We start from the raw sequence: 17,025 nt of genomic DNA on the forward strand, positions 1-17,025 counted from the left end.
AGAGAGAGAGAGAGAGAGAGAGAGAGCGAGAGAGAGAGCGAGAGAGAGAGAAAGAGAGAGATGTGTCCTCTCCAACTGACAAAGCTAATTTAAACAGAGAACATGTTAACCCTTAAATTACACTGTATGACCTTGAATACAAGCTACATGTCTGGTTCCTTAATTACGTATTAAAAACTGTATTAACTCAAAGTAAATATTGTCTGTGTTTCTAGATCTTAACTGTGGTAATTTTTTAAATATGTTTCAATATATAAGAGCTGTACCAACACTGTTAAAGTTGAAAACATTGAGCTTCTGTAGTCTTACCGTGTTTCCCTCTGCTGACCGACACAAAGCCGTCCGTACGTCGCACGTGGCCGTTGGTCTCAATTCTCCTTATCTATCAAGGTTATCTATGTTTTCTCCGAATCACACTTTGCAAACAGACCTGCTCTTAAAGAACAATCCAGTATACAGCCAGCCTCTTCATCTGCTTGTCCTTTACAATATAATCACTCTGACGTCCAACACCTTTACATTTTCCTTTTTTCCCAGGTGGATCTCTAAAGTTTTCATCTATTCCGTTTGCATAATTATTTTGTCTATTGATTTTATTTTGTCTATTGTTCTTATAGGTTGTGAGATGACCCTGGATAATTCAAGCCCATTATTTAGCTCGGAGTCAGAAGCAGAATAATCAGCTCTCACACAGCACTGTTCACACTTGTGTGCGTGTGTGTGTTTGTGTGTGTGGAGGAAACATCTGTTCAAACGTAAAACGCAGCCATAGTGATTTAAAACAAGTCTGAAGGACTCAACAGAGTGCTGGTGATTATATTTCATCATTTCTGAGTGTTGAATGGATGAGGGTGGATGAAAAGGTGCATTAATTAAATCATAAGCGTCTCCACTAACCATTTCTAGAGCTCCACATTAGCATAGAAATGGTCTAACACCACTTACGACAACGAAATGTAATATCATGCCTCTGTGCATGTCTAGTGTGAGCCCAGTAAAGAAGACGATGAAGGAACAATGAAGCCTTAGTGAAGGAATTAACTGTGAAAAACATCAGCTGCTTAACATAAAGACAGAAAACCGCCATGCTTAAACGAATTTGATACACTAATGTAAAGTACAGCAACAGCCTTCTTTTACCTATACTCCAACAATCCCTGATTCTGATCATTTTCATTGGACAATATGATGAGATGAGTTTATCATTTGAATCATACCAGCGACTAAACGTAGACTTGAAATCAGTACACAGATTTGTAAATACATAAATATAGTATTGAATATTCCAGTGTTAAGGCACCGACCAACAACTGTGACCTGCGTGTAATTTTGAAATGTTTAATTTGTTTGCCAAATGAACAGAAACACTGCCAGAATTTCTTATTTTGGAAGACATAGTCTTATATCATTCACAGCCTGAGTAATCAACTGCAGTCTAGTCCCTGTATTATACTGTTTTATTATATTTGTCACTGAGTTTCATTTGAGCAGCTGTGTTGCCAGAGCAGCAACCTAACTTCCAGTCTAAAGCCACCAACTCTGGCTCAAACTGCTCCGTCCTGGCCAGGCTGCAGGCAGCGCTCTGCTTCTGTCTGACGACCCAAACATCCAGCAATAAATGAGGACAGATCAGTGATTAACATTTAAACATTAAGCTAACAGCAAGGAAATGATGGTCTATAATAGTAATGGAAAGAATCAGTAAACCTGTGATGGTTATACAGATTACAACAACATATCTCACTAAATCTACAACCACTAAACACTAGCAAACATTTAATTAAAGTTGAACTCATATGGCATCAGGATTGTTGGGAGACGGAGCACATTTCACACCTCAACAGAAAGCCACTTCAGACTGTCATGTTAAAACATACTAGGACACAGGGACCTTATCTCAAGCTGTAATATACACATTCAAATATTGTTTTACAGTCAATCCTCATTTTCTTTATCTGCGCTGCTGTATCACAATAATGATACTCTCAGAAATATCTCAGACATAACTTCTCATTTTATTTATTTTATGCACAAAGCTTGTTCTCACTGATATCATAAAACTAGAATGGTTCCTTCAATATGAGAGCAGGTACACTTTATATGCTGTCATAAATGTACTACAATCTCAAAAATCAAAAAAAAGATGCATTTTTTCTGTCCTGCTAATATCCAGTACCCTCGAAATAAATACACAAACTATAGAGGTAGAAGAAGCTTCTAAGCTTTGCAAAATACAGTGAACTGCTCGCTGGTTACTCACCACTCATGGTGTCAAACAGTCTGATCAAAGTCAGGTAACACTGTCAACGGTAGACAGAGAGTCAGGACGGCGTGTGAGAGTGTCCAGAGCTGAGAGGCACAATGACAGGGCGTCTCACTGCTCTGCGCTCATAAGCAGACAGACATGAAAAGGCCTCTCATATGGCCTGACCTTCTCACACACAGACACACAGACACGAGCGCACATGCACACTGAACTGCCAACCTTTTTCAGTCCACGACAAGTCCATTAAAAGTCAAATCCAGCCATCTAGTTTCCATCCCCTAATCCGACTCTGCACCTTCAGCAAAGTTTCTTTACTGATGATCTACTTCCCTGAACACTTTGCACATAACCCTGTTCATGTGAGAGTACAACAAGCCACGTTTTGAACAACATATTGACATTGTGATGTACACAATACAACATCCAGACCAAAATCTTTGGATTTGAAGCGACACCACTTTTAGAAATGTAAATCAGTTTGCTCATCGCGAAGAGTACTCAGGAAAATGTCTTCTGAACAGAATTTTTAGGATTCAGTTTTTTTAGAGCTTGACCTACACGGACGTTTATGGTCATGCAAAAAGCAAGAAGCAAAACGTAAACAAACTAAAATAAACACACTTACACACACAAGAAAATAAATAGGGGATTTGACCGTAGAATGTATAAAATATGGACATAGTCTCTGTGACGTCACCCATTGGTTTCTGAAGAGCCAAAGTGAAGCTCAAAGTGGGTGGCTCTAGCCGTCGCCATCTTGTTTTTTTGGAACTAGAAGTGACCAAATTTGGAAGAGAGGGTGGAGCTAGGGAAGAGCGAGTCTCGGTGGGGGAAAGTGCAGGTAGCATTAAAAAACGCTAAGTTAGCAAGCTTTGTTAGCTAGGTGCAGCCGAAACTCACATTAACAATTGTGCTATTAATTGGAATGCTAATTTTGGCTAGCAACACACAGACTGCTCAACACAAGTTCCCAAATACAAATATCTCGGAGCAAAACGCCATGTTGACATTTAGATAATCAAGCTTTTTCACTAACGAGTGCTTTAAAGTAACGGACAAAAAGCTAATTGTCGCGGCCAATTTCTCTACGATATAACTTTAACAAGCTACTGGGACTTTAATAAGAGAAGCGACAACCAAAAAACGATGCAAACATCACTCAGGAAATTACCTTATTAGAGGAGTGATGGTTTAGAAACTGTCCAATCAGACCTGAGTATGTAAATTACATTCAAATTTCACCATTGAACGCCTCAAGTTGCAGTTAAGAGGGAGAGGTGTGACCAGGGGCAAAAGTCAAGATCTCCGACACTACTGCATTTGTTTTTGAACATTCATTTTTAAATCCTCAAATCAAGTTCCCCAAATGTATGGAAGTGCAACACTTAATAGATAGTACATCCCTTTAATTTATAGTCAGTTGAGCTGTTTGTTCTGTCACAACCCAGTATGCATCAAAATAACCACAATATCATGATAGATATACAGATATATAGATATATAGATGCAGTCATTAACACACTAAAACAGCTTTTCTTATTAGTTGTTTTTTTATTTCTTGTGATCCTCTTATGAAAATGCATTAACTACATGAAACTTTCCGCAATAGAAAGAAAAGATGAAGTCAGATACCGTTTTCTGCCTTAAGTTGTGTCAAGCCGTCATGAGGAGACAGATCCTTCCATCTTCACCTGAATGTCCTCGCTGAAGACACTGCAAAAACAGGAATTCAAACTTTACAACCTCTGACACAACTTTCACTCAAACCGTGTCAGACTTATCTAGACAGTGATCATTTATTAGCTGTACAAAAATGACCAGTTATACAAATTAAATCTTACATACCTCTGCCCGTCCAAGACGCTCCTCACACCAGCATGTGGATGCCTTTCTCTCTCTCTCCACAACGCAGCCGATAATGAACCAGTGTTGCCCACACACTGAATCTTCTCTCATCAATTCCAGTACAGTATCTCCCGTTTTACTATCAAGCGGCTTGTGCTCGTCCATGAAGCCTCCGGCGGAGAAGAGCGCCTGGGAGGTCTGCGTGGGAGGAGGAGAGGTTAAGGATGCTTGAGGAGAGAAAAAAAAAAGATACAGATAAACCACCTGCTGCCTGTGTGAAATAATCTTAATAAACTGCTTTCTTAATGGATTTTATAATTAGATAAATGTGAGAAAAGAAACAGCCACTTTATAATAACGTGTATTACCTACACATTGATAGTATCACCCATTCTGCTTATTAAATGCTGGCTTTGGGTCCTGAGGGAGCCTGTAGTATAAACACACAGTAGTACTCATTGCTCGCTCACTTACTGCTCTGAACCACTCTGGGGAATTCATGCATTTGTAACCATGCATTTGTAACCCTTTGGCAGCCAGCCTTCCACTCTAACACCCACTCATGTTCACGTTCACAAATGTTGCATTGCAATGAAGCCTACCACAAACTGAAAAAAAAAGCTCCACCATATTTGCGTTTTTTTTTATTAACACACATATTCAAACTGTCTATCTTGAAGAGGAGAGGAAGTGCAGGTTACAGGTAAATACCAGGAGGCTTTTGTACAAACAAGCAGAAAAAGCAGAACAAACCCCTGTGGGGTAAATATACAAACGGAAATGTGATGTCCTGGTGGGGTTTTGGGGATACTTTGAAAAGGAAGTTCTGCAGATGTCCTTAAGCTAAGGACATAATAAGAATGTGACTTTGGGGGGGGAAGTTACTGAATGAAGATACTTGTATAAAAGAACGCCGCCAGTATGCATCTTCTTGTTCCAAAGCTTCATAGCAGCTGAGATTGATCCACATCCACAAGGTCCATTTAGAAGCTGTTCCTGAGCTCTCCATTCAAAATACAAGATCTTCCTCAGCCGATGATGTTGCGCAGTTGTTGTGGAACTACAGATGTTTAAGTGTCCATTTTTCTGAGCACTTTAAGGACTTCTTGTCCACATTGGCTTAAAAGACAACTTATTAAATTCCAGTTGCCGAAGGAAGATCATGTAATAAGATCGAAAGCTCCAGAACAGCTGCTCAACTTGTGATGAGATAGTAAGCCACAACAGACAAGAAGTCCTTCGAGAGCTCAGAAAGAAACGAAATTTAAAAAAATCTGCAATGCCATGAAAGCTGAACTGAAGAAGGTTGTCTGATACAATGGAAAGCTACAGAACAGCTAAATGGACCGTGTGTTGAGATGGTTGAGTCATTGCAGCCGTATGACTTTGTGAAACCTTCAATCGCAATATGACGGGTTCTTCTTTTACAGCTGCATGACATATGCATATTTGATATCATTGGAAATTAAAAGTTCTGTAGGTGTGAACAATACACTCTGCAACAGTATCACACTTCTCTGCTCTTCATTAGCAGAATCAAAGCACACCGATAACCTCTGCATACCGGTACGTTCACCGCAAACATTCAGCAAACCCTTTATTGCACCAGACACGCGGATGAAGCGGTGGACTTCCCTCTGGTTGCAATCTGGTGTCGGACCAAAGTGATAGCAGCAGATTGCGTCGCCATGGCAACACAATTATGCTGCCATATCGTGGGAGGCAAGGATCACGTATGATCCGCGGTTAGATAGTGTAATTATTCACCCGCCTACAGGAAGGAACATTTATCTCTGCGTTATCTTTTTTTGCATTCTTCTGGTGCAAAATATCAACTGTTTTGTTTAGCTCGATGTGAGTTTTGCAGTTGTGAGTTTATAAATGGTTTGATAACTAATAATCTAAGTAAGAGTATTTGTAAATCCTGGTGAAATTATAGCGCGCAGTTCGTCCCGGTCATTGCTCCCGCTTATAGCTGCCCATTAATTACCTAGCAACATGCAATGTGTACATGTTGTGGTATTGGTGAGTACCGGGCCAAGATGTTTGTGCATCCACTTTATTGTGTCATATAATAGTATGATGCCCAGGCAAGTGGAATGGAGCATGCTTCCCTCTGTCCCTGGCACAAAAAATCACACACACACACACACACACACACACACACACACACACACACACACACACACACACACACACACACACACGGTTAGCTCATCAATTATTTCTCAAAGGGGGATATTAGCACAGCGTTGCCCTAAATCGACCCTCTCCCATGATGTGACACAGACCAGGTGTTATTTTAAGACTTTAAAAAACATTACGCAGCAAATTCAGCTCAGCCATGTTTGGGCGTCAGAAAAGAGATAATAGATGCTACTAGGTTTGGGCGATATGGAGAAAATCAAACAGCACAATATTTTTGACAAAATACTTTCATATCGATATTGCAATGATGCTGGTGCTATATCAAAAATATTTACACATTGAGATTTTTGATAATAATCAGCAATGGGGATAAAAAGGCAAATGATGGTAAGTTGTGTAATGCAGCTTTTAAAACCAGGAAGACATTACGACATCCAAAATCTAACACGATATCTAATCGATATCACGATATTAATTCAAATATCAATATATTGCTCAGCACTATATACTACTTTACATCGTATACCACCTGCCATCACGAAGCAAATAACTAACTTTAGCAGTACAATTACAAGCTGCAGTTGCCTTTATCAAATATGATGAAATACGTTGAGAAACTGGATCCGTTTCTAATTTGATTGTTCTTTCAGTTCTACTGCAGTTACTTAGGAGAGAAAATGAAGGAGTTCAAGCTAAAAGCCCAAATCAAAATGCACTGCTGCAGCACATCAAAATCAAAATCAGCTATTTTCATCGTGAGTCGCATTTTGCCAATAGCTTTTTTTCCCCCAGTGTCCTCGGTTCAAAGGCGAGTGATTGGTTCCAGGCTCACATATTCAAGAGATGAAAGTAGAGATCGCTCTCTGTATCAAAATGCCTCGGTAAACACAGAAAGGTCAGGGAATAGATTCTTCACTTTGAAATGTCAGCTGATTACTTTATAACGGGCGACGTGAAGCTATTTGAAGGGCCTGTAGGATAAAAAAAAAAAAAAGGCTTTGCAGCGTGAAGAGGAGGGGTACAAAATAGACTGTTGTGCGATCGTATGTTATTGGTGCTTCATCAATAAAAAGGACGTGAAGCATATTTTGCTTTCGGTCTTTTAATATCTGAGAAAAATTCATATAATAAACTGGATACAATCAAATGCAAAACTTTTGCGCTCTGTTGGTAGTTCACATTTACATGTCTGATATAATTCATACAGGAAATACTACAAGGGATTTGTCTCATGTTGTACACGTCTCTAAATGCATCATTGAAATTCTGTAAAGCAGTGGTTCCCAACATGGGGATCATTCAACACTAAATATATATACCACTAGCATAACAATAAAAAAGAGCCAATAAGCTCACCCAAGGTTATAAGATTAGTGTTGTAATTTTCTATTGTTTTCAGTACTGTAAAATCTCAAAATCAACATATTGTCAATGTTTATTAGTAATTAATCACTCATCTGCTATTAATGCCGTATGTATCAGAGGCAGTAAATCATTGTGTTGCAGAAAATAGAAAAAACAAATAGGTTCATTAAACTTATTAAATATTAATGTAAGGCTGCTGTGCATTCACTCCTGCTTGGTTCATGTTTACAGTGTCGACTTGGACTTTTGGTCATCGACAATAAACAACTGAATGTAGCTGATTCCAGTGTGAAACTCGTGGGATTACGTGTATCAAAACAGCAAATGACCAACTGCCCCTTGCTGAACCTGATAAAGATGAAACACTTGACAGTGAATACATTGCAAATGATCAGAGAAAAATAATCCAGAAGTAGGTCCAGCTTGTGGAATGTTGTTTGTATGAGACATAAGTAGTGTAACTTGGAAGAAGCATTTTGAACGCTGTTGTTACTTTAGCAGACGCACACACAGAGAGATGTTACTTTCCCAAACATGTTAGACATAAAAAAAAAAACAAATAGAACAGAAAGATACATCTGTAAAAGAATAATTAGTATCAGTATGAATTAAATCATTGTGCATACAGGTATATGGTTTGTTGTATAGAATGTGTACCATTAGTTAAAAAAAAGAAAAAAAGATTACAAATATTACTTTACATACTTTGGATCACTTTACAGTGGCCTGGCATGTACTTTGGCATTCTGTGCTGTAATCTGAATGATAGCAAAACACTTTGTTTCAGTCAAATGAGATGAAACACTGATCATTAATGACATGCTCAACACCAATGAACATTCTTACCGGATCCAAACCATCAAGACCAACTTTAGTCAGCTGTCGGCAAAAAGGATCAAAGAGTAGGATTGCTCCCAAAAAGCTTGTATCAAGCATGGATTTGAGGACATTTGGCAAATATATCCAAAGTGAGAACGAATAATCAAGAATGCTGTGATATAATCAATTTAGAGTGAATGTGTAGAAGAGCGATATGGAAGCATTGTTTTATGAAAAGGTCTTCAAAAAACCCATTATTATGATGAATATCTGCATGAACTGTTAAATCTTTTTTAATCCTTAATAATACTTGAACAATTTGAAAGTTGGCAAAAATGTACATTTTGCTCAAGATGTGTCAAAATAGATCATGTAAGCTTTGGAACATTATAACTGGATGCCAAAAGTGGATCTAAAGACTCAAGAAAATCAAATCTGAAAATCAGATTAGGATTAAATGTATTTGAGGCCCGTAGATCGCTTCGTATGCGAGTGTGTATGGAAGGAACACCCTCTCATTGTCTAATGACTGTACTGTGCAGATTCAAGCACCGGACCTCGATATTAAATGATCTAATGTGGTCTGCATAATATTTTTGCATTGACGTAGTGATAAAGGCCGCGGTGACACCATCATCTGAATGTGTGGGAGTCTCGGTATACGAGTGTGTTGGGTCCTTAGCATCAGTCTGTGGTTGTAAGTAGTGTCATTACTGTCTGGGGTAACTGCCCATCGAATGTTTGACAGCTTCCTCCAACGACTTCCTGGTTACCAATAGCCGCACCACGTCCTCATTCTTCTTTGTTAGTCTTTTACGAGCCTGATCGTGGGTCACCATGGTCATATCCCAGCCGTTCACCTGGGAGGAAGAAAAGGACTTTGTGTCAGAAGAGCTGGAGCCATTTTCTCTAATTTAAGATGACTAACAGTGGGACAAGGTGAGCACTGCTCCTGATGCACAGCTCCCATCCAACTCTCTAGTGTACACATGGTGCCATCTAGTGGATCTACACCAAAGCTCGGTCTCACTGCACACCTGCATTATCTTGTCTCCCATCCTCAAGCCCGCCTCCTCTGCTGGTCCTCTCTGACTTATCCTGGTCACATAGATGCCCTTTGGAAAACAAAACAGATTCACTATATTATAGGATCACATGTGAATAAATAGATCTAAAACCCGAAAAAAGAATTAAGAAAAGAGAACCTCGAAATAATAACATTCAACTAAAACAAATAGAATATATAATATCGATCTTAATCCTTGGATTATTCTTCTTTCACTGTTAAAAGTATTACTATTAATCAATTCTATTGGTAGCACAAACGGGTGTGGTTTGGTGCCAATCACATGTTGCGTCTAAAAATCTAAACTAAACAAAGTCAAAACAAAGTCAAAACAAAGATAAAACAAAGTCAAAACAAAGATAAATGGATTCCCAGCAGTGTAGCTTTACTGCTCGATTTGTCTGTGGAAAAAGTATTTTGTTAGGCTGACCTTTCAACAGGACGTTGTGATGTCTTTGGACAGAAAGGGTGACGAAAGTACTGTGGAGCTGATTGGTTCATTCTTGTCACATGACCTGCGGTGGACTTGCTTATTGAGATTTTTCCATCTTGTTGGGTCGACGTGCCCCAAAAACAGGTGAGTCACAACGAACGGATATGACGGCGTGAAAAACGCAGCATGTGAAAGTAACAACTTCTTTTATTTTTACTTAATTATCTAAATTCAAATAACTTTTAGATAAGAGCACATGAAAAGCTCTGTGTGAGTGTTCCAATAATGATCCTAAACATGTCAAGAATATCTAAAGGAAAGCCTGAAAGGACAAAAAGGCAGAGGCCAATGTCTTCACGTATTATTTCTCTGTAACAAGGTATCTGAGCCTGCCATCTGTTGGCACATTTCCATCTCTGAGTGAGCAGGTAAGACACGACTTTGTGTAAACCTGCAGTATTCCTTTCTCTGACATCAGCTAGGTGAGTCTGGTTTTTTTCCCACCTGAGGCTGCAAGTAATGTGTTCAGGCATGTACCTCATTTATAGCTCAGCAGAGAGCCGCTTCACGCAGGTCAGGGATGTGATCAGGAGAAGAAGAACTGTCAGGTAGGGGGTTATACTATATTAGGATTTAAGCTTTGTGTTCCAAATATGACCCTAAAATCTGGAGAGAATCTAAAAAGTCATATAGCGGAGCCACTTTAACCGCCGTCTCTGCCTGGTGTGAATTACCAAAGTAATACTGGCATCTTCCTTTTCTGTACTTAATGTTGTATGTAAGACTGGGAAGCACTTCTCTGTTGTTGTTTAACCCCAAACTCTTTGAGAATTACAGGATTTAGTTTGTAATACTTAAAATATAAATACATTTGACGTATATTTGACTTAATGAGACGAACATCAGTTTAACCTTTTACTACTTGATTTGGAATAATCCTCAGATATCTGGAAATGTCTTGGTAAATAAAGAAATATTAATGCCGCTATCACCCACTCACCCAATTGCAGTACATAAGCAGCTGATTGACACACACACGCGCACACACACAGACAGACACAGACTTACTTTGTCAGTCTTGTCATCAGAGAAGGGGTTCTGTCCAGGGTCCTGGTCTATTCCTCCTCCGATGCTGAAGCCCAGGATCAGGTTCTCTCCATGTCGCAACTTCCGGATCTCAATTCGTTGCTGTTTAACAGAAAACAAAATGTTTAAATCATATATCTTTTCATAGGACATTACCCGGTCAATGTATAAACTCTGACACACAAAACACATTTAGTAGTTTATAACTACTGATACCGACAAGTCTCGGATCAGAAAACAAGTGGACTTTGGATTTATATAACAGATGTGTTGATTTTTAGTTGGTTTTTTTTTATATTGTGCAAATGCAATTGAAAAGGAGGAAAATGACAGTAGACAGTCAAATTACAGTCCAGTGAGGTACCGATTTATCCACCACGGACACATTTCAACGCAAGACAAACGGTGGGTTTCACAGGCTGCTCTCTAGTGATTGAAGTCCGCACTGGAACAGAGACTTCATCAGTGCAGCCCTGCCCTTGACACTGACAAGCAGCTGCAGGCTCACTAACCACCAGATGGATGGATGACTCCCGACAGTAGCGCTCTTCACAACACCAGCGCTCTTCACAACACCCCTCAACACAAAGACTGCCTGTGTGTGTGTGTGGTGATGAATAACCAGACGTTCACTGAGTGGTGTGGCTGACACGATGAAGGCTGAGGATGTCTGGAACTCTTTTAATACAGAGTCAAGTCAGAGAGGACTTGCCGGCACTTCAACACACTTTTCTCTCCCAGTACGCCTGAGTGGTAGACCCTTTGTCACTCAATCATCAAAAAAAGGAAACTATATAACCCTACTTGTTTCTATATGTGGACCCAGAGGAGACAGTGTTTAGTTAAATCCTATTAGTATTAAGCATGGGGGATTTATATTAGACCAAAAAACACAATGAGGAAGTTAACCTGCATGCTTTATTAACGCTCTTCTGCACCCCACCCCTCACATGCCATCGATGCAACTCTGACCTGGAGAAATCCCTGCTACCAGTCATATCTACCAGCTCTTTGGCTTAATCATAAAGCTCCATTTACAATTGTGACAAATTCCTGCATCATTTGAAGGCATCGCAAAAAAACACAATTCAATCCAACTGCAACTTTATATTCTGCAACTTTGTATTTCAGTCAACAAAAGAAACATATTCCTTTGGAAGTCAACCGGAAGACTGAATCACACCGACGGTGACGCTCATGTGTAAGAGACGAACTGTCATTTTGATACATTGTAATGTACGCAGCGTGTAAACATTCACATTTCATAGCCTCTCTTGAAGAAAGGCTTTCGTACTTCAACAACTTTCTTTGAAAAGTGAGAGAAACCTAGCAGAATAAAGTCTCTAACGCGTCCTGTAAACTCGCTCTCATTACCGTAAAGGTTAGAATACAGGTGCACCACGGCTTTAAGGGCGGCTGGTTTAACCGAAGGAGATGTGTTAGCTTTATTGTGTAGCACTTCAGCTAAACAAAGAAAGTAACATTACAGTTGATGTGATTTAGCTAACCGTAGCCAACATTAGTTGGTTAATTCAGAGTTTTGTACTGATACGTTTCGCGTTAACGTCGGACAGAACAATAGAGACCCGTTGAATGGACACAGCCCTAATCCATAACTTACCACAACAACAGCAAACGCCTGTCCCGCGGACATGGTGTCGCTTCGACGCTTTCTAAGGTAACGAATGTAGAAACTTGCAACAACTATTGTTGTTAAAGTCACAGAAACGAAGTCTCAAGAGTGGGGCAACTTCCCAAATCACTCCATGAGTAACGGCAGGCTGATCCCTGGCTGGAAACCAACAGCTCCACAGATAACGTCACTTTACCCCCCCACGCAGCCTATCCGATTAGCGCGTTTTGAAGCACGGGGCAGCCAGGGAGGGCGGTATTTAACAGTTGCGCTGTGGCCCCCACTGACGATGTAAAAACATGTGTTACAAATCCAACTCTCCATGGGGTTGTTGCTCCCCCCTCTCTTGTGTCCCGAGACAGGGCTGGGGCTTCCTTAAAAGGAAATGGCAAATAGAGATCTCCATTGTGACTCTGCATACTTCCATCCATCTACTTTACCAAATATTCTGAGAGATAAATAATATCACCACACGTGATAAGCCTTGAAGGCCCTCAGAAGACAGTCGATCATGTGCATTGTTGCACATGATCGATAAGGAAAGTGACTGCATTCACACAGAGCCGTATAAAGAGAGAGTCGTGTCAAAATGCTTGAATGTCACTTGATTCCCGTAGACTTCACATAGTTCCAGGAAGTACTTGGTTGGCAATTTGCATGCGTAGATATTGGTACAAATCGGTAAAAAACAGAGGGACAGAATTGCGATTTTTGATAGTTATTAGACAATATATTAATCGATTTACGATATTCATATAGAGCAACGACATACGTATACATACATTTTGTGTTTTTTAAAAGTTAATTTTGCTAATATTTAAGTATTAGTAAGTGTCACAGCGAGCGTTATCTGCCTTGATTACATATTTTATAAAATTCCCTTGTTAAAGGGACAGATTGAGATTTAGTGGCATCTAGTGGTGAGGTTGCAGATTGCAAGCCACAACATAGCCCTCCGTTCACCCCTTCCTTTCTAAGCGTGTCTGACTTGACCCTCTGATAGAGATAGGTATCGTTAGGATTTTATTACTACAAGGAGCTACTCTTATCAATATTCTGTTATTTTTCATGACTAAATATTGCTTTTAAAAACACATATAGGATTAAAAACAAAAACAAATACATCCAGAAAAGAATTATAAGTTATAGACAAAACTAAATATTGTTTTTAGAGCAGCAACAATATTTTTTACACCAGCAAAGTCACAACGTAAAGTCATTAATATCTCACTGGAAACAAACTAAAATGCCAATAAATGTATAACATTCCTGAGTGAGGTTTATACATAATAATAATGAAGAACACAGATATCAGTTAGTATATCTTTCCTCCTGTCCTCTGTCCTCCTGGCTGCTTTGTCTCAGTCCGCAGAGAAGTTTAGATGAACAAACTAAGATAAACAGACAGACAGCTTTTGTTTTAGCTTTCCCTCGTGATGTGTTTGTGTAAACATAGCAGCAGTGGATAAGCGACTGCGGTAAATTTCCATCTTCAATATCTACAGTTACTTTTAATATTTAAGCAAACAAATGTTCAGATTATGACTATGGTAAACATTTAAATGCAGACTTTAAATAGTTACTTTTACATTATAAAAGCATGTATGTGTGGTTTACTGCCACTAGATGGTACCCTATAATGACACAAGTTGTTTCTAGTAGTTTAGTGTGAGGGCATTGACAACCTTTTCTATTGTTGAAAATATCCAAACCTACTGAAAAATGACTCAATAATTGATCAAATTATTGAAATTAACAAGCAGGTCATTACATCCTTAAAATAGTTTTTGCCACATTATGAGAACATTTACAGTAAAATGACACATAAAAGTCTGGGATAGAAATGGACTGCTGCGTCGATGGGTTCCTGGTCAAATTGGGTCATTACACCACCACAGCATGCACTCCACCACTGAGTGACGAGTGCATTACATGAAGACATAACATGCAATGACCACAGTGAGAAGGGAAGTAAGGGAGGAAGAATAGGAGAGGGGACTGAAGGAACGGCATAGAGACAGAGCAGAAACAGAAATGATGTATACATGTCCAGTATGGGTGAAGAAAATGGTGGGTCTCTGCTTTGTCATAGTCAAAATCACAAGCCTCTCGTTTTACACTGCAGACAGACGGATCATTAAAGGCCATAAAACAGGGACTGCAAAACAGCCATAACAGATTGTTCAAAGGTGATTTAATAGCTGTAACAAAATGAGATGCTTTGTACAGATATATTATCGAGTTGTACAAATATGAAATATTATTGAGAGCAAATGGTCTCTAGATGCTTCGTAATAATGATAACAAGGGTCTGACAAAGCCATTTGCAGTAAAAATGAAACGTGTTTACCCCTTGCAAAAGTAAACTTATTTCCAATCAACAGTCAAACTGTAAGTGAGCCGGAGTTAGCCAGAGAGGCTAGTTTTCATCTGCTGTCCCCGGCCAGATGTTTGAAGGCAGCCTGAAATTACGTTTACTCACCTGTATTATTTCTGAAAAAAGTTTAACCAGCAGTTTCTTCCTGTCATGTTGCAGATAACAGATCTGCACCTGATGCTAAGTTTCCTGTATTCAAAGCAGCTGACATAAACCATGTCATTTCTGATTTACCAGCTCTGCATCAAACTTCCTCCTGCTGCCTCTTCATACATTACAGTAGCTACCAGAGAGGCATATATATATAAACATTTAACCTGAATTCAAAAGAAGAGGCTAGCTGTTGCTTACATAGAGTACATTTACATTACTTCTCCTTATGTAACAATATTTATCTGTTGAATAAACTAGCAAATAAATAAAAGAGGAAGCACTCAAAATTGGCACTAATTACAGTCACGCGGGGACAACAGTTTAACCTTTATAATCCTTTTCGTTACCTTATCCTTCATAATCGTGTACTTAAAGACTGAAACAAGCTCCTTTTTAAATTGTACGATGCTTTTGTCCTGCACCCACTTAGCGTTTGATCCATCTGTACAATATTTTTCTAAAGTCGCAGTAGTGTATCAGAAGCCTGGAGCGAAAGGTGGAGGTGGAAGGTATTCATAAGGTAACTCTCCATCAGTCAGTCTCACATCAGTGCAGGTGTAGGATAATGGTGGAGCATTGGCGGTCTGCTGCCCTGTGATGTACTGGTACTCATTGCCAGCGTTTCCACTCCTTTCAGTCGCCTCCATGTTAACCTCTGCGTACTTGTGCGACGTGCTTCTCTTCTTTTGGAACTTCTTCTTGAGGTTCTTCAGGTTGGAGACGACTGACATCTTTGCCTCCTGGTTCTTTGCGAACTGGATGTTGCCGCTGAGGGGGTGCTCAGTGGCTGTAGGTGTGTGGGGACTCTCAGAGACCGTTTTGATACAAGCCTGGTGCTGCTTCAGTGGAGGAACAGAGGTCCGAGCAGGGACCTGAGGAGGCTGGTTGGATGGAGGGTTGTTGGCTGTGCATCTATTTCTGGTCGCAGGCTGAAGATCATAACATGAAACATACAGCACAGACATTTGTTGGAAAATAAAAAGAGCAAATTACATTTTAGAGTAAATCTTAGGTATATCTTCAAAACATTAAGTAATGATGTCTAAATAAACAAAAGCTTTTTAGGAGTTAAAAAAGTAAAAAATTCAGCTTCATCAGGACTGCGTGGGTGTGTTTTGATCAGATTTGATTGACAGTGGCCTTGCAATGTACGATAACAACCGCCACAACTGTCATCACATTTTGTTTTAAAGTTTGCTTCAAAATTTGATTTGTGCACAGAAGTTATCAAAAGACATTTTCCTGCCCACTTCAAATAAGGGGAAAAAAGCAACAACAGAAACAGAAATATCTCTTGGACAACAACCAAAACTGTTCAAAGTTTGGGAGAAAATCATATGTAATCATGTGTCCTTATGAGACCCCATCAAAAACAGGAAGCTTGTTATAACAAAAACCTTTGAAATGTCTTGGGAATAACGTTGCTCTGACAACATTTGGATATCATGTATTTTCACAAAAGGTTAAATCACCAGGAAACTTCTAAAAAATCGACTTAGATCACCATTACCAGGACTGGGAGAGGGAAGAGGACACGTGGAATTTCGGCTTCCAAATTAGGGTAAAGGTTGTTCGGATACCGGACTGCCGCGTTCTTCAAGTCATTAGGTCGATAAGGAAGGGCAGGTGGGATTTGTTCTTGTGATGTTGGGTGACCTATGCTGGGATGCAGCGGGTTGGTTGGCAACCAGCTTGTGTTAGGGTTAGGATGTCTTTGGGGAAACAGCAAATCTGCATAGTCACTCTTGTCATTCGATGTCTTCAGTGAGATAGAAACAGATACACACAGAGAGAGAGAGAGAGAGAGAGAGAGAGAGAGAGAGAGAGAGAGAGA

General features: G+C 39.6%; 3 protein-coding genes across 4 annotated transcripts in view; all 3 read right to left on the reverse strand.

Moving 5' to 3' along the window:
* Window positions 1–4,694, reverse strand: part of slc1a6 (solute carrier family 1 member 6) — a 13,253-nt gene extending 8,559 nt beyond the window's left edge. The window contains exons 1-2 of one of the 2 annotated variants that reach the window (XM_031864049.1): window positions 4,112–4,694; window positions 3,899–3,979 (exon numbers count right to left, since the gene is read on the reverse strand). Coding sequence is in view for 1 of the 2 variants with exons in the window: in XM_031864048.1 (XP_031719908.1) it covers window positions 2,261–2,267 (7 nt within the window). In the remaining variant the exon portion in view is untranslated. Of the gene's footprint in view, window positions 1–2,260; window positions 2,880–3,898; window positions 3,980–4,111 lie in introns of those variants that run through there. The other variant, XM_031864048.1, reaches the window with a different exon arrangement.
* A 2,651-nt stretch (window positions 4,695–7,345) lies between these two features.
* Window positions 7,346–12,882, reverse strand: tax1bp3 (Tax1 (human T-cell leukemia virus type I) binding protein 3). Its single transcript, XM_031864050.1, has 4 exons — window positions 12,650–12,882; window positions 11,011–11,130; window positions 9,481–9,558; window positions 7,346–9,303 (listed from the first exon to the last, which is right to left on the reverse strand). Exons 1-4 carry the CDS (start codon window positions 12,680–12,682, stop codon window positions 9,154–9,156), a joined length of 381 nt encoding a protein of 126 aa, XP_031719910.1. The 5' UTR covers window positions 12,683–12,882; the 3' UTR covers window positions 7,346–9,153.
* Window positions 12,883–14,751: 1,869 nt separating this feature from the next.
* The window catches only part of hsh2d (hematopoietic SH2 domain containing), a 4,084-nt gene continuing 1,810 nt past the window's right edge, over window positions 14,752–17,025 (reverse strand). The window contains exons 4-5 of the mRNA XM_031864138.1: window positions 16,702–16,950; window positions 14,752–16,120 (exon numbers count right to left, since the gene is read on the reverse strand). Of these exons, the coding sequence (XP_031719998.1) occupies window positions 15,668–16,120; window positions 16,702–16,950 (702 nt within the window). The 3' untranslated portion in view covers window positions 14,752–15,667. The remainder of the gene's footprint in view (window positions 16,121–16,701; window positions 16,951–17,025) is intronic.

This window comes from Anarrhichthys ocellatus, unplaced genomic scaffold, assembly GCF_004355925.1.
Source record: "Anarrhichthys ocellatus isolate YVR2014 unplaced genomic scaffold, GSC_Weel_1.0 scaffold30, whole genome shotgun sequence".
In the NCBI taxonomy this organism is placed as follows: domain Eukaryota; kingdom Metazoa; phylum Chordata; class Actinopteri; order Perciformes; family Anarhichadidae; genus Anarrhichthys; species Anarrhichthys ocellatus.

Excerpts from the sequence above, each read along its gene's own strand:
- tax1bp3 (XM_031864050.1), bottom strand. The coding sequence starts at position 12,682 with ATGTCCGCGGGACAGGCGTTTGCTGTTGTTGTG. Across the intron at positions 11,131-12,649 it reads AGGCGTTTGCTGTTGTTGTG|CAACGAATTGAGATCCGGAA; the intron begins GTAAGTTATGGA and ends TCTGTTAAACAG. Across the intron at positions 9,559-11,010 it reads CTGATGACAAGACTGACAAA|GGCATCTATGTGACCAGGAT; the intron begins GTAAGTCTGTGT and ends TGTTTTCCAAAG.